The 27,116-nt window shown below is 33.4% G+C and overlaps 1 protein-coding gene across 6 annotated transcripts in view; it reads left to right on the plus strand.

The window, feature by feature from the left end:
• LOC145673486 (lactadherin-like) overlaps window positions 1–27,116 on the plus strand; it is a 648,675-nt gene that overhangs the window by 510,196 nt on the left and 111,363 nt on the right. For all 6 annotated transcript variants that reach the window (XM_081743233.1, XM_081743230.1, XM_081743234.1 and 3 more), the window contains 2 exons: window positions 7,875–7,997; window positions 25,069–25,207. In XM_081743233.1, coding sequence (XP_081599359.1) covers window positions 7,875–7,997; window positions 25,069–25,207 — 262 coding nt within the window. The remainder of the gene's footprint in view (window positions 1–7,874; window positions 7,998–25,068; window positions 25,208–27,116) is intronic.

Raw genomic sequence — 27,116 nt, forward strand, 5'->3', positions numbered from 1 at the left:
TCGACAAGTACCATTTCATAGATATCTAAATCGTAAAGGAGTGTGCTAAGTTTGGTTAATCTGAAGTAAAAAGTGTGGCAGATAAAGTTGATTGTTTATTTAACAATGGAGAAATTCAACAATTATTTATTGAACAATGGTGGCTTAAAACGATAAAACTAACAATAATATGTGAAATCGACAAGTACCATTCCCTAGATATCTCAGTGGTAATCCGATTGGTGTGCCAAGTTTGGTCAGTTTCTGGTACAAAATATAGCAAATAAAGTTGATTCTTTATTTAACAATGGTGGCCTCCAACAATGAAACTAAGAACAATATGTGAAATCAACACTATTATTTCCTACATATTTCAATCTTAAATGGGTGTGCAAAGTTTGGTTAGTCTGTGGTAGAAAGTATGGCAGATAAAGTTGATCGTTTATTTCACAATGTAGAAATCCAACGCTTGTGTGTTTAACAATGGTGGTCTTTAACAATGAAACTAACAACAATATGAGAAATCGACACATATCTTTCCCTAGATATTTCAATCTTAAATGAGTGTGTAAGGTTTGGTCAGTTTCTGCTAGACAGTATGGCAGATAAAGTTGATTCTTTATTTAATAATGGTGGCCTCTAACAATGAAATTAACAACAATAAGTGAAATCGACATGTACCGTTCCATAGATGTCTCAATTGTAAATGAGTGCGCCAAATTTGGTTAGTTGTAGTAGAAAGAGTGTAAGATAAAATTGATTGTTTAGGTAACAATTTAGAAATTCAACGATTGTTTATTTAACAATGGTGGCCTTCAACAATGAAAGAACAACAATATGTGAAATGGACACATACCATTCCATAGATATCTCAATCCTTCATGAGTGTGCAAAGTTTGCTTAGTTTGTGGTAGAAAGTATAGCAGATAAAGTTGATCGTTTATTTAACAATGGAGAAATCCAACGAATGTCTATTTAACAATGGTGATCTTTACAATGAAACTAGCAACAATAACAACAACAATATGTGAACAACAATATGTTTTAACAACAATATGTGAAATCGACTTGTACCATTAAGTAGATATCTCTGTGCAAATTCGATGGGTGTGCCAAATTTGGTCAGTTTGTTTTAGAAAGTATGGCAGATAAAGTTGATTGTTTATTTAAGAATAGTGGCCTTCAACAATGAAACTAACAACAATATGTGGAATCCACGCATACCATTCCCTAGATACTGCAATCTTAAATGGATGTGCAAAGTTTGTTCATTTTCTCGTAGAAAGTACGAAAGATAAAGTTGATTGTTTACTTAACAACGGTGGCCTCTAACAATGAAACTAACAACAATTTGTGAAATCGGCACGAACCATTCCATTGATATCTGAATCGTAAATGAGTGCGCCACGTTTGGTTAGTTTGTGGTAGAAAATATGGCAGACAAAAGTTGACTGTGTACTTAACACTGGAGAAATCCAACGATTCTGTATTTAACAATGGTGGCCATCAATAATGAAACTAACAACAACATGTGAAATCGACACATGGCATTCCGTAGATATTTCAACTTTCAAGGGGTATGCAAAATTTGGTCAGTTTCTGGTAGAAAGTATGGCAGATATAGTTGATTGTTTATTTGAAAATGGTGGTCTCTAACAATAAAACTAACAACAATAAATGAAATCGACACGTACCATTCCATAAATATCTCAATCGTAAATAAGTATGCCACGTTTGGTTAGTTTGTAGTATAAAGTATGGCAGATAAAGTTGATTGTTTATTTAATAATGGAGAAATCCAACGATTGTTCTAAAATGGTGGCCTCAAACAGTGAAACTAACAACAGGTACCATTCAGTAGATATCTCTGTGGTAATCCGATGGGTGTGCCAAGTTTGATCAGTTGATCCCTAAATATTTCAATCTTAAATGCGTGTGCATAGTTTGGTCAGTTTCTGGTAGAACGTGTGGCAGACAAAGTTGATTGTTTTTTTTTAAATGGTGGCCTCTAAGCATGAAAGTAACAACAATGAGTAAAATAGGCACGTACCGTTCCATCGACATCTCACATAGCATTCCATAGATATTTCAACTTTAAATGGGTGTGCAAAGTTTGGTCAGTTGCTGGTAGAACGTATGGCCATTAATGTTGATTGTTTGTTTAACAATGGTGGCCTCTAACAATGAAACAAACAACAATATGTGAAATCGACCCATACCATTCCATAGATATCTTAATCTTAAATGATACTTCAAATTTTGGTTAGTTTGTGGTAGAAAGTGTGGCAGAAAAACTTGATTGTTTATTTAACAATGGTGGCATCTAACAATGAAAGAACAATATGTGAAATCGACACGTATCATTTCCTAGATATTTCAATCTTAAATGCGTGTGCAAAGTTTGATCAGTTTCTGGTAGAACGTGTGGCAGACAAAGTTGATTGTTTTTTTAACAATGGTGGCCTCTAAGAATGAAAGTAACAACAATAAGTGAAATCGGCACGTACCGTTCCATCGACATCTCAATCGTAAATGATTGTGCAAGTTTGGTCAGTTTGTGGTAGAAAGTATGGCAGAAAAAGTTGATTGTTTATTTAATAATGGAGAAATCCAGCGATTGTTTAACAATGGTGGCTTCGAAGAATGAAGCTAACAACAATATGAGAAATTGATTGGTACCATTCAGTATATATCCCTGTGGTAATCAGATGGGTGCGACAAGTTTGGTCAGTTTGTGTTAGAAAGTATGGCAGATGAAGATGATCGTTTATTTAACAATGTAGAAATCCAACGCTTGTGTATTTAACAATGATGATCTTGAACAATGAAACTAACAACAATATGAGAAATCGACACATATCTTTCCCTAGATATTTCAATCTTAAATGAGTGCGCAAGGTTTTGTCAGTTTCTGGTAGAAAGTATGGCAGATAAAGGTGATTCTTTATTTAACAATGGTGTCCTCTAACAATGAAACTAACAACAATAAGTGAAATAGACACGTGCGGTTTCATAGATGTCTCAATTGTAAATGAGTATGCCAAGTTTGGTTAGTTTGTAGTATAAAGTATGGCAGATAAAATTAATTGTTTATTTAACAATGGAAAAATCCAGCAATTGTTTGTTTAACAATGGTTTCCTCGAACAATGAAACTAACTACAATATGTGAAATCGACAGGTACCATTCGCTAGATGTCTCTGTGCTAATCGGATGGGTGTGCCAAGTTTGGTCAGTTTGTTTTAGAAAGTGTGGCACATAAAGTTGATTGTTTATTTAACAATGGTGGTCTTCAACAATGAAACTAACAACAATATGTGAAATCGACACATACCATTCCCTAGATATTTCAACCTTAAATAAGTGTGTAAAGTTTGGTCAGTTTCTGGTAGAAAGTACGGGAGATAAAGTTGATTGTTTACTTAACAATGGTGGCCTCTAACAATGAAACTAATAACAATAAGTGAAATCGACACGTACCATTCCCTAGATTTTGTAACGTCCATTAACCAGATTATATCCGTTTTTGCTTAATTTTTGAATTGTTCATTTTATTTTTGATTGTTTTAATTTTATTAGTTGCATATGTTAACATTGGTGACGGTGGCGCCATCTACCGTTTTAGACACAAACTATTTGGACGTAATGAATAACCTTAAGTACTTGTTTTAATTACGTGTGGAAATCCCACATTGTATTGAAGTGATATTACGAAGTGCCGAATCGCGTTCCCTTGCAATTATTGTGAAATGATAATGTTAAAATAATTCGATGGAAGCAATGTAAAGAATTATGGATATAATCTTCCTTGATAGAATACCCGCACCACTAGAGATTAGCGAGTTAGTATAATGTTCAGGATGCCAAATGCTGATCTATCCATGGAATACAACGCTAAAATGAAACCAAATTACTTTCTATTCAACAAATCTAAAGATATTTTTCTATTTTTCAAATATTCATTCATGTTTAAGCATTCTTCGTTTAATCTGAACCATAGACTCATTAAAATGTAGATTGTTTAGTACTTCGGTTTAGCAAAACAAAAATTGTGGTACTGATACTTCTTGCTCTCGTGTTCGTTAATGTCCTTTTCTTTTTTTTTTTAAAAAAAAATAGATTTTTCTTTGATTGCGGCTGTACGTGTAAGTGAATGTGCTTATGTCCGATGGGATAGTAAATTAGTAAATAATACATTTATATATATATATATATATATATATATATATATATATATATATATATATGTATATATATATATAAAGTACTTCACCCAACTTTCTTACTATACTTTTCTTTCTGTGCATTATTTCCACCTGCATTATATTGAAATGCATATACAAAGCTGTCATAGTCTTTTCTTCGCAACGAAAATATGTAAAATGTAAACGGCGTGACAAACATCTTGGCATTTGAAGGCGGCGCTCCAAGTTCCCTTTAAATGCTGCTAGCAAATGAGAGGCCAGCGGTATTGCCACGTTTATTTTGTTCATATCCCACGTGTGTCCCCTGTTACCTGATCGCGCTGTAGTTTGTCTGCTTAGCCATAGCCACACACCTTAGCACTCGACAACGTCGCGTCACAACTTGCGTTTTATTCGTGTAGCTGAAATGCCAAGATGTTTCTCACAGGCTTTAGTTTATTATACTTCAGATCCGAAGTCTTATGAAAGGGTTATGCCCGTTCGTCTGTGTCTTTATCTGCTAACAGGTATCAGAGCATAAACAATAAAAGATATCGAAAAATGTTTTTTATTTATTTATTTTTTAAAATTATTTTTTGGATCGATCCAGCGTTTCAAGAATACATAAGTATCGTATCATTCGTTTACCTTCTATTCGGTTCCGCGGTAGCTCAGTGGTAGAGCGTTCATCTTTGGTGCGTGGGATTCTTGGTTCGATTCCAGCCGAGCCAAATTAACTTTCTGGTAGATAAACCCCGTGTACGTGGGTTTTCTCGGGATTCTCTCACTTTCTCCATTCCACCATTTCGTTCATTTCTGATCATCACCGTTTCCTTTATCCTAGCTGCAATAACAGTGGGACGTAAAACTTGAAGTTATCATTTCATTTCATTTTAACCATCTATTCAAACCGGAACTGGTTGAAAGTAATTAATTCCGATTTCAGCATTGATCGTTATAGAGGAAATATGACAATATATAGCATTAAAGGGATTTTGGAATTGATTCCATGTCTGAAGAAAATATAACATCTTCACCCGCATCTCTCTACAAAAATCAAAATTGGTATAAATTTACTACCCTTTCCGTTTTTAATATTGATATCCACAAAGCAAAAACGGTGATAGATATCAAGAAGTGGTCTTTTGGAATCGATTCAGCGTCTCAAGGAAATGTACTATTTTCAGTTCTAAAACGAAAAGTCGCTGAAATTTAGTACTACTTCCGGTTTCACTATAAATTTTCATGGAGTGAAAACGGTGAGAAATATCGAGAACCAGTTTTCTCAAATGGATTAAGCATTCAAGAAATATACCATATTCCATATCTGACTTCGTTCGTTTATTGGAATCGGAATTTACAGAAATCTGTTACTATTTCAGGTTTGAATATTAGCCTTCATATAGCAAAAATGATTGGAGATTGAAAAAAAAAAAAAAAAAAAAAAAGCTTTTTGATATGGCTTCAGCGTTCAAAGAATTAGTTCCATCTCTGACCTTTTTCCTGTATTAGAACTTATAGATCTGCGATGCCCATTTTCAGTGGTGATTCAAGATAATTTGAAAATCTTCCGTAGTTTTACAATGTAAAACAAAACTCAGTTATTGTATAAAATTAATATGGAGCAGGAGCATCCACGGGGGTGGGGTCCACTTGATCAGGATTCTTCCAAAACTTTGTAATCCGACTAACATTTGTATACTTTCTTAACTATACTTGTTTAACAGACAAATGATTGATATAACCTAAAGGTTTGATTTTACACACCATCTGTACTCTTCCTTTCCTCATTCCCGGTGGGAGCTCATGTGGTTCGGATTCCACGTTAATCAGTAGGTCCACGTCTCATATAGCCTTGCTGCTGAAAGGGACGTTAAACTCAACTCAACTCTTCCTTTCCTTATTAAAAAATCCAGTTATATCAGAATTTTTTGAGAATATAGGTGACAGTAATTAACAATCACTTATTGTCTTTTCGGATGCTGGATAAGACAAGTTTAATATATAGATATATTGGACTCCCCAGAAAAAAACTTCGGATCCCTTTAAGCAAAAAAAAAAAAAAAAATGAATGTGCGCCTGATATAGAGTGACATAGCTAGTGGAGTTCTACACGAGTTTCATTCAGTGATGATTTCAGGGAGTGGCCTGGAAAATCTCCCACCGGAGAAGTTCTATGAAATCATTTGATTTATTATATCGCCTGGAGCATATCAATTTGAAACTCGGTCTCTTTTAGGTATACTTTAATGTGAATTTAATGATCATTTCTACAGTATCCGTAATCCTAGTCTATAATGTCACCAACGGATATTTCTTTACATTATATCCGTTAAGTAAGCCATAGCAAGAATTTCTGTGTGTCTATATCAGAAACTAGATCACCCCTCTTTATCTTGGAAATTTGGAATCCAGTTATTCATGGATAACATAAGTCTAGCACGGTGGCTAATCCAAACATCATTTCTGACAGAGTTTTCCAACTTGTACAAAGTAAAGATTCTAAATGTAAATGAAAAATTTGCTGTAATTGCTAATTCTTGAATACAGAAACGACCTATAACTCTCTTATGCATTAAATGCAGTTGACCTCCCAAACATGTGAAAGATGGTTTCATCCGAATAAAACACAATGGGCGGTATTCAGAGAGAATTCGTTAATCGAAGGTTAGTCATAGACTAGTTAGTAAGAATACTAACTCTTTACTAAGGAAGGAGCACTTTTTGGTATTCAGAGTCTACTTTGAGTACAACTAAAATGATGATTTTTGTATGATTAACTTATATAACCCTAATGCATCGGGTGAGAAAAATAAATGTGGCAACTACGGAAAAGTAGATGAGCGCATGCGTAGTCTGTAAAAAGGAAAATACATGAATTACGAAATGTTGTGTCGCACGCTAAACCGTGGGTAAAAGATTAGTCTTTGCTCTACATTAATTAGTCACATGTGATTAACTTCGTCCAATACTACGTCCTAATCAGAGACTCTGAATACAATTTTGATAATCATCTATTAGTCAACCTGGTAGTAAGGTATTAATGAGACGTCAAAACGACTCTGCATAAAGCCAATAATGTATAGTGGTGTTACTTTGATCAATGTGTTCAATGGACGCTAATCGTAACTCCTGCATGAAGACTGTGATTTCATGTTTCTTGTGCTTTCATATGTTATATTTCATATGATAACAAATACAGAAACCATTTACATAGAATCTTGAGCACTTTGGACGTCGATATACTAAAGTCAGGTGACGCAGGATACGATCATTTTCGAGAGTTACGTGTGAAATCTTTTCGCACAATAATCTCCAATAACTCATACTAAACTGACCACTTTTCGGACGAGCAGTGATACTTCCAATATCCTTAAACTTTGGGTACGAACCCATTGCTCTCTTAACATCAAGAGCTTTCCATCCACATGCTAACAGAGCACTGTACAATTCATAAAATTGCAGCACAAACACGCTGTGTTCCTTTTTTTCCACGCAATATTTTGGATGCCAAAAAAAAGTTTGAAAGTGCCTGCCTGTACAGTAAAAGATATTTTCCAGTTAATGTTACGTTACCTATTTCCTCAAATCGCATGTTTCTGTAGCTTAAACACTGTAAATGTTCCGTACTCAAGGAAGACTTGACTACCATTGTTTTTTTACAATACATTAAATAGGTGATTGTTCATTTTATATATTACTTTGTTTACAGGTGACTGGTGTAATAACTCAGGGTCGGGGAGAGAAAGAAGAGTGGGTGACTGCATTCACCATTTCCTACAGCCAAGATGCTCACCAGTGGGAAGTTATTAATGATGCTTATGGGACAGAACGGGTAAGTGTCATTTTTTCTAGTTCTTCCTATTATCTTAGGATTTAGATTTCTGGGCTTTCGACATCTGAGGCCGTCATGTGTTAAGGAATGACGTCCCTCGGCGAGCACACTATCCGAGGAAAGGGAAGGAAGGAAGCGGCCTGGGACCTATAAGTTAGGTACCACCCCGACATTTGCCTGGTGTGAATGAGGAAAACCCAGGAAAACCTTATTCAGGGTGGCTGGCCTGAGAAAGCGTTTTACACTTTTTCGACCGAGTGCCCCCACCGGGAATCGAGCCCGGGACCGCTCGCACCGAAGTTGAGAGCGTTAGCGACTACGCCATGCGGGGCCACACTCCTTTTATCGTTTAAGATTTACTTCCTGTCATTCTACGCAAGCAGCTATGCTACTCCATTTGTGTATTACGCGTTTGATTGTACACACGGCAAGATTGCACACTATTTTTTTTATAATGACGTCACATGTCAGTGTTCTCAGAAGTATTGCTTTTACGTAAATTTCCCGCATAAGTTATTCAAGAAAATAAGAAAAGGATAAATTAAACCTAATCAAATTTGTATGAGTGCAGTCATGTTGTGCAAGTATGACCTATGTTGAGTCAAATATGGAAAAATATATAGCGTGGGATCATACATTAAATCATCCAGATAGCTTTCTAGCCAGTAGTTCTAAACCAGGATAAAAAAATTAATTGTTCATCTGCTAAAGTTTTGTTTAGAAAATTCACTCATTTCCCATTTTTAGATTGTTTTTATTTATCATTCTCGGGGTGAACATAGCAACCACCTGAAGCCCATTTCCTTCCTTCCTTTCTTGGAGGGAATAAGCTAGCACATGGAGGAACTTCCCCAATGATGAGCCTATGGGTTCTCTACAATTTAGCAATATTTCAGAGAATTTTGCGGCAGAAAGCGATTCGTCCTTTTAAAGTGAAGGTGAATTGTTTTTATTACTACAATAAAGCAAAGAACATATTCTGTTATATAATGTTGTTATAGAGACTGTTAAAAGTATAACAAAGTGAATAATATTTGTCCTTGATATATGTAACGGGTAATCGTGCACATATCAATTGTAATTACTTATATCTGATGGTTCTTATTCGATAGCGTGGCCTGATTATAAAATTGACATGAACTTGTAAAACCCATTAAAGATATAAGAGAATTCTTGACAACACCAGATATATTTACGTCCAAGCCTCAATGTCTTAATCATAAATCACCATAACTAGGCCTAGTTCTAGAATAATCCCGAACATTAAAATTAATTACACAACTTTGGTTCATTACGAAAAAAACATTTTTTGACCCGTTCTTAAAATAATTAATATCTCTCAGGTCCTCCCAATCTTCATCATTATTTTTTTTACATCATTCATTATTTTTTACTCTTTTGAACTCACTACTGTTTAGTCCATTTACAACTGACAATATTTACTCAACAACATATAATTCTCTTTCCAAAGTTCCACTTCTTTTTAGGTATTTTCTAAAGCACTCTCGAACATATTACGGTAAACTGTATTTTCCTTTTCTTCCTTTGTCGATTGATGATTCGTTTAACTTTTTCAGGTTTGTCTCGGTGTAGTTAACTTAGCCTGTGCTGTCTTGTTTACCAAAAGTAACTTCAAATGAATAAACTCTTTTATTCTTTCGGAATACTGCTTTCCTGGAACAATTCAATCCATCAGCCCAGGGGACTCTCGATTCAGCCTTTCTGCTCTCATTTTTCCCAGGATACTTTGCGCTCGGTGACGTCACGTGAAGGTATTGCCAAGGATGTTATAAAATATAGGATTTGCCCATACCACAAAATCGTGAAGCCATACGTCACAGCCATACGATTTCTTGGTGATTTTCTTAGCTGTGAAAGGTTATTTCAGATAGCTTCTTCTCACTCATATTTGTACACCCATACGTGCAGCATGTAATAAATCTGAAGCAAGGACTTAAATAAAATAAAAAATAAATGAGAGACACACTACATGTCTACATACGAAGAATACAATGTTTTGAGCCAACATATATGGCCGTCATCCAGTCATCTAATAGTATGAAGATAGTCTACATATGGGCAGATCCTTTATTTTATAACATCCTTGGGTATCATGAGGTATCGTTCAAGAAAACAAGTGAAATGCTGCATACGCAATTACGCTAGTTGGTATACTGTTTAAAGATGGGCAAAAGTTCCTACACGAAGTATTTACAAGGGAGTGCAAATGGCGGATGTGTGTGTGATTTGTGTTGAACATCGTGTATCGCTTGAAAATGATGATCCATTTGTTTCAAGTGTAGTGAATGCAATCAGTGGTGCATAGTTTTACATACAGTGGATTAATATTATATCTGATAATAAAAGCACTTCAAGTGCATGTTTTTTTAGTACTAAAATAAAACAAATAGGATTAGGTAGGATGAACATAACATCTGATACTGTCACAAAGAACAACGTTCTTCATTAGAAAAATGAAGATGAAATAGTTATTTAAAGTGCAGTGAATCCATTCAGTGGTGCATAGTTTGGCATACGGTAGACCAATATTATAACTGATAATAAAAGCAACTCAAGTGCATGATTTTTAGAATTAAGCTAAAACAAATAGGTTTAGGTGTTGAGTTCGTTAGGTGATACTCCAATCGAACTATCTGTGTTTTGCTTTACATTTACAATAATATAATTGCCTCTTAGATTTAAGCCATAGTTTTTAAGTCATTTGCATGAAATTGATATATATGTTTGCATGTAGATAGATAAGTTTTATCATAGTAGTGGAAAGATGGATGAGGAAAATGATTTGCCTTCAATAGACGATTCCGATCCGCAAACTTCGTCAACTAATATGGCGGATTCCAATGAGGCAAATATGTTAGAAATTGGAAATGTAGTTGTAGTCAATACAACCATAAGTACAAATTCACCGGTATTACCTCATGAGGAGAGTATATCCTCAGAAAAATCTACCTTTACAAATAAAAATAAAATGCATTACAAAAATAAAAATACAAATTTTACACAAATAGAAAAGAACAAATGTAAGACTTCACATTTAGCTCCATACTACGTATTCATACAATCTCAAAGGGAAGAATTGGGAAAAAAGCATATAATGTCCATTAGCCGTAGGCTATTTTTAGCAGAGATTCCAGGTATAGAAACCATAGAGGGTATAGGTAGAAATTTAATTAAAATTAAATTTCGATCTGGTGTGGAAGCGAATAATTTCTTAGATCATAATATATTACTACAATATAAGTGGGAAGCTTTTATACCAAACAATTTGATATATACTACGGGGGTAGTAAGAGATATAGATACTGACATCACAATGGATCATTTATTAACTGATATTCAATGTGACGTTACAGTAACTTCGGCTAGACGAATATACAGAAAAGATTCAAATGGTGACCAACAACCCACTAAAACGGTTATAATTACATTTGACTCACAACAATTACCTGTAGATATTAAACTGTACTTCATACGTAGGAAAGTCGAAACATATATACCTTCAATTACGCAATGCCTAAACGGTTGTTTCAAATACGGGCACCTAAAAAGAAATTGCAGATTAAATAAAACTTTATGCAAAAATTGTGGTGCTGCTCATCAGCATGAAACATGTACAAATCCTAGTAAATGTATTAATTGTGGCCAACAACATAAGGCAGATAATAAGGACTGTCCTGAAAAACTACGACAGAGGAAGATCGTATAATTAATGGCAGTTAATAAAATTTCTTTTAATGAAGCCAATAAGCTAGTTAATAAAATCCAAGATAAGCCTAATGCAATAGAAACATATTTCCAGGGAGGACTTTCCAATAATACGGAAACAAAATATTATCATATATCTATGACACCAGGCACAAATTTTACTTATGCTAGTAGGTTATATGATACTTTTACTACTCCAGGCTCAAGCAATAATATAAATATTATAGAGTCACCCCCAGAAAAGAAAAGACGAAATGTTACTGACTCACCAAAACTAAATTCCTTTTCTTCTCGGAATCAATTTCACAATGGTAAGGATTCTAGAATTCAACAAACTAAAAATAGTTGTTCACAAGTAGAGGTTTTGAATCAAAATGACACAAAAACATTCAGTATAAATAATGAAAATCGATCAATTAAGAGAAAAAACAATAGATATTTGACAAACACAAATCAGGATACGCTTCCAAAAACTCCTAATATTAAGGACAATCAGAAAATGAATTTCGAAACTAGTAGGGCTATTACTTCAACTTCTTTTAGAAATACAATAAAAACAGGAAATTTTGATAATGTAGTCAATACTAATATTAATAAGAAATATAAAGAAGCAATTAGAAAATGTCTATCAAATTTCTTTGGTGGTCCCCTAGCAAATAAATTTGATACACATCTAGAAAACCTATTAACATCAATATACTCATCTCTTCAATTGACTTAAAATGGAATATAGTAAATTTAGCAGATTTACAATAATCCAGTGGAATTGTCAAAGTGCAAGGGGTAAAATTCATCATTTACATCACTTAATTCAAACTTTTCAACCCGACATACTTTTACTTCAGGAAACTTGGTGCAATCCCAAATTCCATCTTCAAATTAAACATTACACGGTTATCAACCAATACAGATCAGACAATTATGGAGGCATTGCTATTTGCATAAAAAATAATTACTCATATACCACATTCACCTTACCAAATATTACTAATTTCCCTAACATACAAATTCTAGGTGTTACAGTAAATAATATAAAATTCCTAAATATATATATTCCTCCTAAGACTCACGTAAGTGATAATTTTTGGGATTATTTATTAAATAATAAATTAAATATAGATTATATAGGGGGCGACCTGAACATTCATCACAAAATATGGGGTTCAAATCGAACCGATAAAGCGGGAAAATCATTCTTATCAAAATTAGTGGAATCTCAGTATCTCTATTTAAATAATGGAGCTCCTACCAGAATTTCTTCCACAGACTTAAGTGTCCCAGATTTAACGTTATCAAAATTTAATTATTATATTGATACAGAATGGTGGACATACTTCACACCATGTGATAGTGATCATCTACCCATTATATTCACAACTCATTTTTTTCAATCTGAAGACATCAATAATTATGAACAAAAAATAGGATTTAAGTCGAAACTACAAAAAATTCATTCAAAAATAAATTGGACTGAATATCATCGTATTCTGGATGGGAAAATTTCCAATTCATCACCTGAATATTTAGGTCAACATCCTTCACAAATATTTAAATTCATTAAATCAACTGTTTCTATCATTAAGAAAAACACAGCAATCACACATGTTCCTTCATATAAACAAAAAGAAAAAAATAAACATAAACCTATATGGTGGAATCAAATTTGCCAACAAAATATAAATATGGTACAAAAAGCTTATCATACTTTCATTAATAATAAAAGTAGAGACAATTTTCTACATTATTGTGCACAAAAAGCTAAATCCAAAAAAATAATACAAAGTATAAGAAGACAAAGTTGGCAAAATTTTTGTAATCAACTTTCTGATAGGTCTTCGTTGCATCATATCTGGAATTTCTGGAGAAAATATACAAAAAATATGTCAAATACGAATACTCCTCTATACCTAAGTCAACTAAATAGGATAGATGATTTCCATCAAAACCTATCACCACCTTTTGTTAACAATTCAAGGCTTTTATTACAGAAACAATTACTATGTAACAAAAATCCTGTTTTAGATAAAAACTTTACAATAAGAGAATTAGAACTTGTACTCAAAAATATCACAAAAAATACTTCACCTGGGTTAGATGGTCTTACATACCCTCACTTTAAAAATTTAACAGAAAAAGGTCTCAAATTATTATTAGAATATTATAACAATATTTGGAACACCAGCGTTATACCTCTAGAATGGAAAAAAGTATTAATCATCCCGATTCCAAAAGTAAAACAACCAATTGGTAAAGTAGATAATTATCGTCCAATTTCACTCCTCTCTTGTGCATATAAGATTTTCGAGGGGCTTATACTTAATCGCCTGAATTGGTATTTAGAATATAATCAAATTCTGCATAATAATATAACAGGGTTTCGCAAAAATACTTCAACCTATGATGCATTGGCCCCAGTAATTCTAGATATTCATCATGCATTTTATTCCAGAAACTATCTTCTAGCAGTTAGCATAGATTTACAAAAAGCTTATGATTCTGTAATTTTAGATATACTTATTAATAAGCTATATGAGTTAAATATACCGAGTAAAATTATAAGGATAATACATAATACTTTAATTGATAGAAAAATATATATCAAAATTGGTAATACTTATAATGAGGCACGTACTACATCGATAGGGCTACTACAAGGTAGTAAATTAAGTCCTATACTTTTCAATATACATATTAATGATCTAATTAAATTAAACAAGGGAGCAATACAACTAGTATCATTTGCGGATGACATCCTAATCACAACAACGACTTCAAACCTGGAAATTGGTAAAGAAAGAATAGAAAACTTTCTTAATTCATTAATTTCTTGGACACAGCTTAATGGTTTTGAAGTAAATTGGGAAAAATCCAAATTCATAATTTTTACTAGACGAAAATTGGTATCGACAATAACAATTAATATTGAAAATCACAAATTATCGAACGAATCTTATATTAAATATTTAGGATTATTTTTAGATAAAAAATTAAATTGGAACCAACATCTAAGATATCGTACACAGCAAGCAGAGAAATTTACAAAATTATTTCAATGTATAACAGCTAAGAAATATGGTATCAATCCTTTCAGTTTATCAAATGTTTTAAAACATACAGTAATGGCTAAATTTACTTATGGAGGAATATTTTATTCTAATAATCTCAAACAATTCTATAATCGAGTAGAAAGTATACTTTATGATCTACAAAAAATCATTTTTTCACAACCAAGATTTTGCCCTAAACAAGCACTTTTAGCAGAAACCAATACAATTCCATTAACAATATTAGTACAACGAGCGGCAGAAAGGTTTATTTTAACAAGATTTGGTCGATCCTCTTCATTAATAATTAATAAGTTACAACAAATAGAAGAGTTATTTAATAGGAATAAAAAGATACCATACATCAATAATAGACCATGGATTTATATAGCATATACTGGACTTAAATACATACAATCATTTATCCATAAGGTACCCCTTCTTCCTTGCTTCACATGGCAATATACTATCAATTTAGTAAATATAAATGTCACGATTCCGAATTTTATAAAAATTGAAAATTCGGAATTACGTAATAAAGTATATAAAAACATTTGGGAAGAAGAAATTCAAAAATTACGCACCGACACTGTTTTAATTTATACAGATGCATCAAAATACCCAGATTCTTCAGTGGGCGCTGCAATATTCATATCATCGAATAATCTTACTCTTAAATATAAATTACCATCATCTTTATCAATTTTTGAAGCAGAAGCTTTTGCTATTCGTCAGGCATTATTATATATTTTAAAACATAAAATATATATATCATGTATATGTACTGATTCACTTAGTGTCCTTCAAACACTGCAAAATACATACTGGAATGCAGAAGTTACTTGGACAATTTTAAATATAAAACATCTTTACAAAACACTTCAAAACAAGAATTACACTGTACAGTTTTACTTTATGCCTTCCCACATTGGTCTAAAATATGGCGAACTTATTGACAGTGCAGCTAAGTCTGCAACTAGAATTGGAAAACCATATTATATAAAAATTCCTTATAGAAGTTACCTTTATATTATAGACACACATTTTTCAACATTAGTAAAACAATGGCAACAAAATAATAAATTATTACCTGGAAATACTTATTGGGAAACCATCGAACATCATTCCCATAAACCCAGGGAATTCATAAAACATTGGGCAAGAAAGGAAATCATTGCATATTATAGAATACTTTTAGGTACAGCACTTACTCCAATTAAATTATTCCAAATTAGAAAAAAGGAGACTTATCACTGTTGGTGTGATAAGGGTATAGGTACCCTAGATCATTTATTATTTGAATGTACTTACTTACAAAATCAAAGATCTACATTTATTCAAAAATTAAATTATCATATCGGAATGGGACCATATAATTACAAATATATTATAGCAACATATAATTGGAAAGCAATTCGAAGCATGATACAATTTATTCTCCTTAATGGTATAAATATTTAAAAAAAATTGGAAAACAATAAATTAGTTAAATATAAGAAGGAATATTTAAAAAAATCTTGAAAAAAATCAAAATAAATATATACATATATATATATATATATATATATATATATATATATATATATATATATATATATATATATATATAAACACAAAAAAAGGTATAGAACAAGTTTGAAGAAAGAAAAAAAATTGCTTGAAATATTCCTTCCATTGAAGAAGATAATAACTTAAGTCGAAATGTTCGATAGAGATCACCTAACGAATTTAGCATTTGGAGCCTACTGAGACTACATTTAAGTCGGAGGCGAGAAAAAACACTGTTAATAGTGATGAAGAAAGAAAGAAAGTTCCTACACAAGACTTCACGGACAGGGAGCCAATCAGAACGCTAAACGCAAACTGGGGCGACCTGTTATTTCGTATACCTTGCTATCAGCCTTTTCTTCCTCTGTATTCTATAGATTCGTAATCTTTCTCGTGAATGCTGCAGCTTAACCATTCCATAGCTGCATTCAGAGAAAAGGAAGTCTCTGAATAGTCATCTTCTATTTAAGATATAACATTAGAAAAAATAAAAGTATGTAGTTCTGTTTGAACCAATTTGTCTTCCATTAGGTTAAAAACTTGCAGTCGATTGCCGGTATTAGTGGTATTGTCTATGTCCAACTTTTCTCTCTTTCTCACGGTTGCGATATAAAAGGTCTAGCAAATTTGTTACAATTCCCGGTCGAATTAGATAGATATATGTCCTGAAATCACAGGGGAAAATTAGTTGAGCTTGGATCATAAATATCTTCTTTCTGGGTCACTGTAGTATGTAAAGTGCCTTGTGTATCAACGTTTTGAGTAGTCATAACCCTATGCTTAGGTTTGGCCTCTCTTAAGTAGTCACTGTGTATGAAAAAAGATTAAAGTCTCCACATTCATAGCAAACTTTATCGACAGCTGGACATTGTTTTAGTCTAGGAAATCTCAAGCATTTGGAATAGGGAACAATGTCTGCATCATGTTGATCAGACTTAAGTAAAGTTTGAGATAGAGATACAGTGAAACCTGTCAACTTGGCCACCTCTCTAAGTTGGCCACCTGCTTATCTTGGCCTAGTTCGTCTTGAATCTGCATTTTCCCATAAGACATTCGTTACTTACTACTCTATAAGTTGGCCACCTGTCTATCTTGGAAGTTGGCCACACTGAAGCAATGTTTATCCTATGATGATAATGATAAATTTACCTGCGTATCTTGGCCACACAAAACACAGTTTTGTTATTTTTCTTAACTCTTTCGTATTCCCATATGAGAGGCAGATGTTCTGTATTTGTGACTGGACACAAAGAAGCATAGATTCGCACGATTTGTTCTTGGAGGTCAATGGCCAGAACACTACCCTCATAAAGGGGTGGTGAAGGAAGGTGTGAATAAGAAAGAGCACGTACAACCATTCAGAAAATGGTTGTACGTATTTGTTTACCCTGTCTGTTTTGGTAAAACCATTAGCTATATCAACTCCTCTCATCAGTAGGGAGCGTTAGTAATTCCGGAAAATTCTCAAGGTTAAAACTAACCATCTTAATTGTCAACTATTGGCACCTTTTGGCTTGTCAAAAGATAGCGGAGTTTTTGAGATATGAATTCCCTCAAGATTTTCTCAAAACATCTTTTGCTCCGAGGGAAACACTTCTACCTCATTAACAAGAGGTAGTTAACTATAATATTAGAATGTGCATATCTGCCAAAAAGAATAAAACAAATACGTCTAGAATGAACCACCATTCAGTAACAACTTAAAAGAAGTCATATAAATAGCATATAAATTCGCTTTTCTCTGAATAACTCAGTGTGCTATAATATCAATTACAATAAACTGCGTACATACGCTTCTATTTCATGGTTCTTTGCGTTATTTTGTTTTCAATCGAATAATCCAATGTGCCAGACCAGTTTTCAGGAAGAGAAAGGTGTTCACATATATTAAACATACTATAGTAATATTTTCTAGTACTGTATACTTTTATGATTACTCTATATACATTATTTATAAGTAGCTGCCGTGCCAGTGCTTATTAAAATTTTACTATCAAGTAAGACTAGAAATCCTATTCTAAAAATACACAAATCACACTTATTTTCTGTAAGTTGGCCATTGGCCACTTTTCGATGGAACCGATGGTGGCCAACATAGACAGGTTTCACTGTACTTCTTGCCGATTATACGCCAGCTTATAGTACGTAGTAATACTATTACTACTCATTGCAGAGTTTAAAAACTGCACTTATTGTTTTGTTCTGTTTACATACTATACGTTTATTCTGTTTATATACTATAAGTTACCATAGCGGCAGGAAGCAGTTGTTAACTAGCTGATTCGTGGGGTACATTTACGTGATTTGAGGTGATTTTAACGCCCCTTTCAGCAGCAAGGCTATATGAGATGAGTAGTCCATTTAGCTCTAGTGCGACATCTTCAAATTTGAATTTTAACTAGCTCAGAATTTTGTCCATTTTTGTCCACCCAAGAAAAAAATTTGTACCATTCAAATTAACAAAGAGCGTTTACAGCATGGGTGATAAGTAAGGGCAAAGCGCGAAGATAGAACGTAGAAAATGTCTAGAAATGCCATGTTAATTTTGGAACAAGTAGAGAAATTGAGGTCAAATGTTGTTCATGAGGAATGCATGTAGAGCTTCACTGAATAGACGTAATGTGAATCATGGGAGACATCTGAAAAGCTGCCATGTTAGAATTAGCGCAAAAAGAATATACGAGAAAGGGGTCATGTGACATGTGACTCTTGATGCACACCGCCTATTGAAATCAGTGCGCTAGATGCTGTTTGGAAATATCAAATTTTGTAGAAAGCATATCTAATTATAGCTTAGAAACTTGGTGCTGTAAACTGGAAGTGAGTAAGTGATTCCAAGTTAATGAAGTTGTTCCGTTGTCATATTTTGAAGTCAGATGACAGGAAAAACGATATGTTATATATTTTACGAAATTCTTATACAGACGGAAGACTCCAACGGTTGTATGAGTGACGTGCGACCATCAGGGATAAGCAGTCGGGCAAGTCCTACATTGTCCAGTTTCTGCACCAACTCTTCATCTTTATTGGTTCTCCATGAATCAACAAGGACCAGCAGTTTTATCTGCTCTGTAGAAAGCCAGAAAACGTGTCACGAACTCTTTCAGATTGTCCTTGGCGATATTTGCACTTTTACCAGCATAGGAACGAATATTGGGTGGATCGGGACGTTTATTGACTGGAAAGTGGGTGGCTTTATTCACGTTTGTGGTTGTTCCTCATTCACATCACTTTACGACAGTATTGCCACATTGCCACAGCGTGGAACGTGTTACAGAGATCTCAAACTGTATTGGCCACTAATTATTTCAATAGACGGTGTGCGTCTAGAGCAATATACCACATGACCCCTTTCCCGTATATTCTTCTTGCGCTAATTCCAACATGGTGGCTTTTCAGATGTCCCCCATGATTCACATTACGTCTATTCAGTGGAATTCGTCATATCCAACATCTGACCTCAATCCCTCTACTCATTTCAAAATTAACATGGCATTTCTAGACATTTTCTACGTTCTATCTTCGCACTTTGCCCTCACTTATCCCCCACCCTGTATACGGTCTGCCACTAAATACCCTCTTTTTCTCTGTATTTTTCGGTGCTGAATCTAGTGCTAGCAACCATTTTCAGCAATTGAATTCACCAAATTGGAATGTTTCCTTGTCAGGATTTCATTATCATATAATTACTTTCAGTCTAGGTTCTTTTCTCAGAGTAAGCAAGCATGTTTCCTAACCATAGAGCACAGCAGGTATGATTATCATTTTATATATTTTAAGCTTCAAATTCCTCTACAGAATTCGCGACTACACAAGATTTTGAACTGAATAATAACACGAATTTCCTGCTTTAAAGTTGACATTTAATTTCTTCGTGGCTATAATTCATTGCCACGTACAGGGTCCAAATTCGATAAAATAATAATAATAATAATAATAATGACAGTTCTTTGCATGGGCCATCAACATATTTGTAGTCAACGCTTGACTTTTGTAATGGACAAGGGATAAAATATATCTCCTGAATTTTGTCAGACAAACGACTCAGCACTTGGTAGCTGAGTATTTACAGGCTCCGCATCAAGAAAGGCACTTTCTATGGGAAAGAAAGTTCGGGATTTACTTCGCTTTGACAGAAAAAGTCATTGGATTGTAAAAATTGACAAACTAAATTCAAAATGTAAAATGTGTGGAGGAAGAACCACTTACCAATGTGAAAAATTCAGCTGTTCCTTACATGCCCAATGTTTCAAGTCATCCCAATTTGTAAACGGAAATATGTTCGTCATTATAGTACTATAGTAATGAGTAGAGTAATGAGTAGAGTAAAAATATAGTATTTTAATGATTATAATAAAAATTGCGAAATGGTCACGAATATAATGCTAAAAATTACAAATTTTGTACTCTACGAGTGTCTACTGGCAGGATATCCTGTAAGCAAGTTTTTCAGCAATAAAAATGTTACTTTCTACTAATGGAAAAATGTTATGTTTGATTACAGTTTGGTAAAATAAGTTCTATAAAATACAAAAAAGGCGAAAAAATAATGTTTCGGCATTAATGGATTTATATTCATTCTAGATATTTAAAAAATATCCACTTTGTCGAAAGTATTATTTGATGTTTTGACGCATCCAATATTATGATCCCGACGAATTTCCATGCATTTGGTTTTCGTATATGAGATCAATCTTTGCTTCTAAACCCATGTCCCTTCAAGCGCTTAATAAGAGCTCTGCATTTCTTTCTGTTGTTTTCCTATTGTCCCTTATCAGATTTATATCATCAACATACGCCATAACTTAGTGAATACTATTCAATTCTAGGCCCTGGTTGCTATTTTTGATTTTCCTTATAACGTACTCGAGAACAAAGTTGAATAATAATGGTGACACGTATCTCTTTGTTTCAGGCCATTTACGATGTGAAAGTTGGTAGACAAGAATTTTGCTATTCGAACTTTACTTTGGAATTCATTTCAAAAAAATCTTAAATAATATAACTAGATTTACCGATATTTCAAACTTTGTAAGAATATCATACAATATTTCCCTCCTAACCGAGTCGTAGTCTTTTCTAAAATCAGTAAATAATTGATGAACCTGAGTATTGTAGTCTCATTTCTTTTCGAGTGTTTGTCGAATGGTAAATATCTAGTTGATAATTGATCGATTTCGCCTAAATCTGCACTGATAATCTCCAATAATTCCATGTGTATATGAGATCAATCTTGGTAATAGAATGTTTAAGAGGATTTTATAGGATGTTGGCAGAAGAGAGATGCCTCGATAACTATTACAATCAATTTTGTCGCCTTTCTTGTGAAGTGGAATAATGATTGATTCTTTACACTCTTGTGGCAATTCCTCCATCTATTCAAGATACTATCTGTATCACTGAGAATTGTTCCGTCAGCTTTCTTTAATACATAAACGTGAAGTTTATAGGTTTTTTTTTTTAAAAAAAAATCATTGATGCCCTTATATATGTCTCGAAAGGTTTTGTTTTTATTTATATTTAAGTTCTTTAACTTTAGCTTTCAAAAAATTGCGTTTCTTTGTTCTAAACGTTCTCGATGCCTCATTATTTCCAAGATTGTGTTTAGTTTTCTGAAGTTTGTGTCCCACTTTCCTATCATTATGCTAACAAACTGTGTAAATAACTGAGCGAATTATGAGCATATTGGCAAGAACCTGCTTAATAAAATACAGTTAAATCTGAGCCGACTGAACACGTCCTAGTCAGGTGTTCCTCGATCCTATTATATTAGTGGGTTTCACACTTAAAGTATTGTATTCTACGGTATCCACTTGTTTCAATTCCAGCTTAATTAATACGCAAATATTTTTTGGATATGTAAAATGACTAAACACAACTTTTCTAAAGGGAAGAAATTGTTTTTAAATACTTTGAACACTCCTAAGCTGTTAGTACCTTTAGCTTCTGCTGTTTGTACCTTTAGTTTGTACTAACGATACGTTCATAAGCAGGTAGTAATTGTAACTCATGAAGAACGTTGGATACTGAGTATGCAAAGCCGTTCAAACAAACAAAAGTTAGGATGGCAAAGATACAGGCCATCACTTTTGGAGGTCACTTTCAATTAAACTAACCTTAAAAAGCTTAGAAATTGTGAACGGTTTACAGTTGTTACAATATGACATATTTCTAACGCTTGTTACATTCTATGATTATATTAATTGTATACAATTTCTTTACTTTAAAAGGAATCGATTGATTCTTATTTATACACAAATTTGGTTATATATAGATTCTCATCGTAACTTTGATGTTTTCAGTTGAAAAATCAAATTAGTTTTGTAGGCTCTTGAGTACATCATGAGTTTAGCTGTATATACAGTTGCGAGCATTCAAATTTATATTATACATAAATACTATTATCTCAATGTCTTTTGTCATGTTAATGGCGGCCTTCAATATGGAAACACCTTTCTGCTTTCGCCGCTATGTGATGCTAAGGACTTAATCTAGCCTAAACCCACCGTAATCGAGGACTTCAAAATAGATTTTTGGATACGCCACTAAAAGATGAATTGATCGTAATGTTAAAAACCGCCAATCAACTGAGTTGCTGATCCGAAATCTAAGTTCTATTTGTTGACACTTTCTTTCATTGGCGGACAATAACATTAAAATAATCGAAAGTTTCGATATTTAATAAGATATTCATTTGTCAAATCTTCCGTTCCCTTCCGGAATACAGTTAAACACACCCAAATAATGTGATTCATTCATAAAGTCATAATAATAACGTTTAATAATTTTGTGTACCGTATTTAATTTTTATGTTGTTCTTCACGATGGAGGAATTACATATTTCAAGAGTGAATTAAAAATATTTCAAGACAAAGAAATAAATAACAATTTGTGAATAGAAAAGTAATGGTCTCCTTTATATAATACCACAATAGTTTATACATAATACCATAATAGTCTCCTTAGTAATTCTGATTAGTGTGTTCGATATTTATGTCCTTCTTTACGAAGAAATATGGTAATTTACGTATTTCAAGACAAAGTCAAAGAATAAAAAAGACATTTGAATATGTAGAAAAATAATACATGAATCAAAAGGTGAACAATAAATAATTTTACAACAATCTTCTTTAGTAATTGTGGGTACTATATTTAATTTCTATTGTATGTTCTTCACGAGGAAGGAATTTCATTTTTTAAGAGGAACTTCGAAAAATATATTTGAATACACAGTAATATGATGAATGAATCAAAAATGTAGTGCATATGGAATGTTACAATAATCTTTTTTACTAATTGTGGTTAATGTGTTTAATTTCTGTTCTCCTTTACGCCTGTCCATTTCCCGTTCATATTTCAAACCTTCGCCAGTAATACTCTTTTAGTATCTGTGCAAGTCGTCTGTTTTACTTTCATTTATATTTGACGTATTCCCTTCGTTCTAATGGTCATTGTTTTCGTTCATCCAATACATACTTTTCTCTCTCTTTTTTTTCTAGATACAATTTCCCCTATACTATGAAATATGTCTGATTTTCGTCTCATATATTTGTTCAAAGAGTTATCATCTGAAAAAAAAAATCTTTAGAAGCCTCCTGTCCATTTTTCGCTACGTAGATGTTCTTTAACTATTGTATTTCTTCCAAATTGACCTTTTTTGGTCAAGTAATTAATGCGTATGAGCGAATTGCAGTACTGGTTTGGATCTCGATTCCAACATTAGTTTCCGTCTCACGTAGCCTTAAAGCTGAAAATAGATGTTAACAATCAAAAGTGAATCAAATAATCAATATGTGGAAAGTATTTTGTGATTCAATAAACACCACACATACTTCCTTACTTTTTCTCTGAAAAGTTTTCGTTAGTTACTCTTAAGAAACCAAAGTCGCTTGTTTGACTTTTCCATTTATAAGCCGAAACAGTTTCTCCTTAATTTCGTATTTTATTCTGGTATATAATATCTTGTGGAATGTTCAATATAATTGCTGTATAATATTGTGTTCATTCAACACAAATTGGGTATTTTCTGGATTATTTGTACAAATTAAAACGTTATTGAAATCGAAACTGAAACCTCAAATTGAAGAAACAAGTATTTGTTTCACGTTATACAACTATTGGCTAATTTTTGACATTATTAGGTTAGCATATATAACATTTTTAAATGTTATAGTACTAACTCTATATTCTATGTTGCTAGATTTCATGAAAATTTTAGAAAAAAAAAAGCCAGAGAAAATTCTTTGGCTAATTACAGTAGAATTGATTTGAAAGATTTATTTATCATGCTTATAGTATTAATATTTTAAAGAGAATATTCATTGATACTTAAAACAGATCGATATTTTATGTATCTTACTCAGTGATAGTTTCAAGTAAAGAACAAGGAGAAAATTACCTCCCCCCAGGTATTGTTAAACTCCCCCAGGATCCTTTCAATAACGAAGAGAGAACTTAACGGCTCACCTAGCTTTTTGGGAAGTGTTAAACTTGTCAAGTTTACAAAAGAACAAAATATGATTTGAAAGAAAATTCGACGAATGTGGAGTGTTTAGTCTATAAAATGTAAACTTTATTATATAGGTACCAAACTCTTCAAAGTTCTTTAGATGTAGCTACACTTTGACTAGTTTTCTTCTTAGGGCAGATCTGATTTGAAATAAGTTCGAAAACTAACATACTATAACATCGTATATTGTTACAATTCGTAATATTTGTCAACAACTTTCTATTCTTCTATTTTCTTTACTTAGGTATTTAAAGGAAATTGGGATGGCCATTCACTGAGGCATCATTATTTCGAGACACCCGTTGAAGCGAGATTTGTCAGATTCCACGTTGTGAGTTGGCATAAACATCCTAGCATGAGAGTGGAAATAGTAGGCTGTCAAGGTAAGAAACGCTTTGCTTCAATATAATTAGGCGGATATGCATACACGAGCTCTCTTGTGGCTACGTAGTTAAAGTACACGCCTTTGGGACGAGAGATCCATGTTCGATTCCCGGATGGAGCTCCTGTGGTCGGATCCGAGATCCAGGTCTCATATAGCCTCGCTACTGAAAGGGACGCTAAACTCAGATCCAACTAACCAACATATACACACACTATAGTCATATAAGACGTTATGCAGAATCGTTCTGACACGTGATTAGTGTCATACTAAAGAGTTCGACTAACCTATGTTTCCTGCAGTAGTCAGTCCTTTAGTATGGCGCTAATCACTCGTCAAAACTACTCTGCATAATGCCCATAGATACGAGAACCATCCGGAAAGTGGTACCCGTTTGTGCAATAAAGACACAGTATTAACAATTATACACACAGTATTAACAACAGCTTGGTATTAACAAATATACACATTTTTATTGGAAAGAGCATACCTTACACTACTTCTCCACATAATCACTAAGCAAATTGAGGCATTTGTCATACCGTGTGATGAGTTTTTGTATTCCAGCGTCATAGTCCTCCGCCGCCAGCGTATTGAGATACGTAGTCACGCCTCGTTTAAGTTCTTCATCGCTGTCAAATCTTTTTCTCGCCAGAAAGTCTTTAAGCTTCGTAAAGAGATGAAAATGTTCACAGAGTTCATCAATTGTGACGCGCCGATCGTTCCTCACGCATTCGTCTACTGACCTCAGCAGTTCGTCTGTAATGACAGATGGTCTCCCTGAACGCTCCTCGTCGTGTGTACTCCCCCTCCCCAGGTTGAAGTTGCGACACCAGCGCCGAACAGACGACTCGTGCATCACATTGTCTCCATACACTTCCTTTAATTGGGGATGAATTTCACAAGGTCGAACGTTTCGTGCATTAAGCAATTTAATCACGGCCCTCACTTCACAACTGGCGCGGTTCTCAATTCGATTAATCATTATAAACGAGCACAGACACAACACAGACACTGCTAGCGTCACGCAACCTGGCACAGAGCAGGCAGACAAGCCACTGACGCGGTCTGACCTTGCTCAGCGGCTCCCCGATTCGTCAGCGCTTCATGCGGCGCAAACGGGTACCACTTTCCGGATGGCCCTCGTACTAGTCTTCGGTTAGATAGGAACTTCGACTCCAGATTCGCACATTTACTCGGCCTAAGCTTCGCACTTCTAACATTCCTAACATACAGTATATCCAACCTTAAGGAATTTGGAGATATGACAATGCTATTATAATTGCAACTGCACCATTTTGTTTTCACTTTTTTCTCACTTAAAATTTTGTTCTATGGCTGAAAAACTTGAGCTATTTTGGATAGGAAGGACGTGTTTTTCGCCCATAAAACAAAATTGACACTGCCATTCGTCCTGGGATTTCGAAATTTGGATTCTGTGTAACAAAATATATCGAATCCATATCATGGGGTCCTCCGCACAGAACTTTTATTGTGTATGTGTGTGTTTGTGATTATGTTACTTAAGAAAAAAGTGTACTTACAAGAAATTTGCTCAATTGGTAAACAACTAAACTCCCAAATCTTTAAACTTATTTTTAGTTATAATAAAATTATGTTGGTAGCCTAAAAATATGAGAAAACATTATAGAAAAATATATTCCTTATAATAATAATAATAATAATAATAATAATAATAATAATAATAATAATAATAATAATAATAATAATAATAATAATAATAATAATAATAATAATAATAATAATAATAATAATAATAAAGGTACATTGTTATTAATTATTACTAACATTGCTTTCATATACTTATACTGTTTTCATCTTACTTATGGTATATTTATACTTTTTTGTTCAGAAATCCATTAGATTTATTCATATTTTGTACAGGAAGC

Source organism: Thermobia domestica, chromosome 16 (genome assembly GCF_964235325.1).
Source record: "Thermobia domestica chromosome 16, izTheDome1.hap1.1, whole genome shotgun sequence".
NCBI classification, from domain to species: Eukaryota; Metazoa; Arthropoda; class Insecta; order Zygentoma; family Lepismatidae; genus Thermobia; species Thermobia domestica.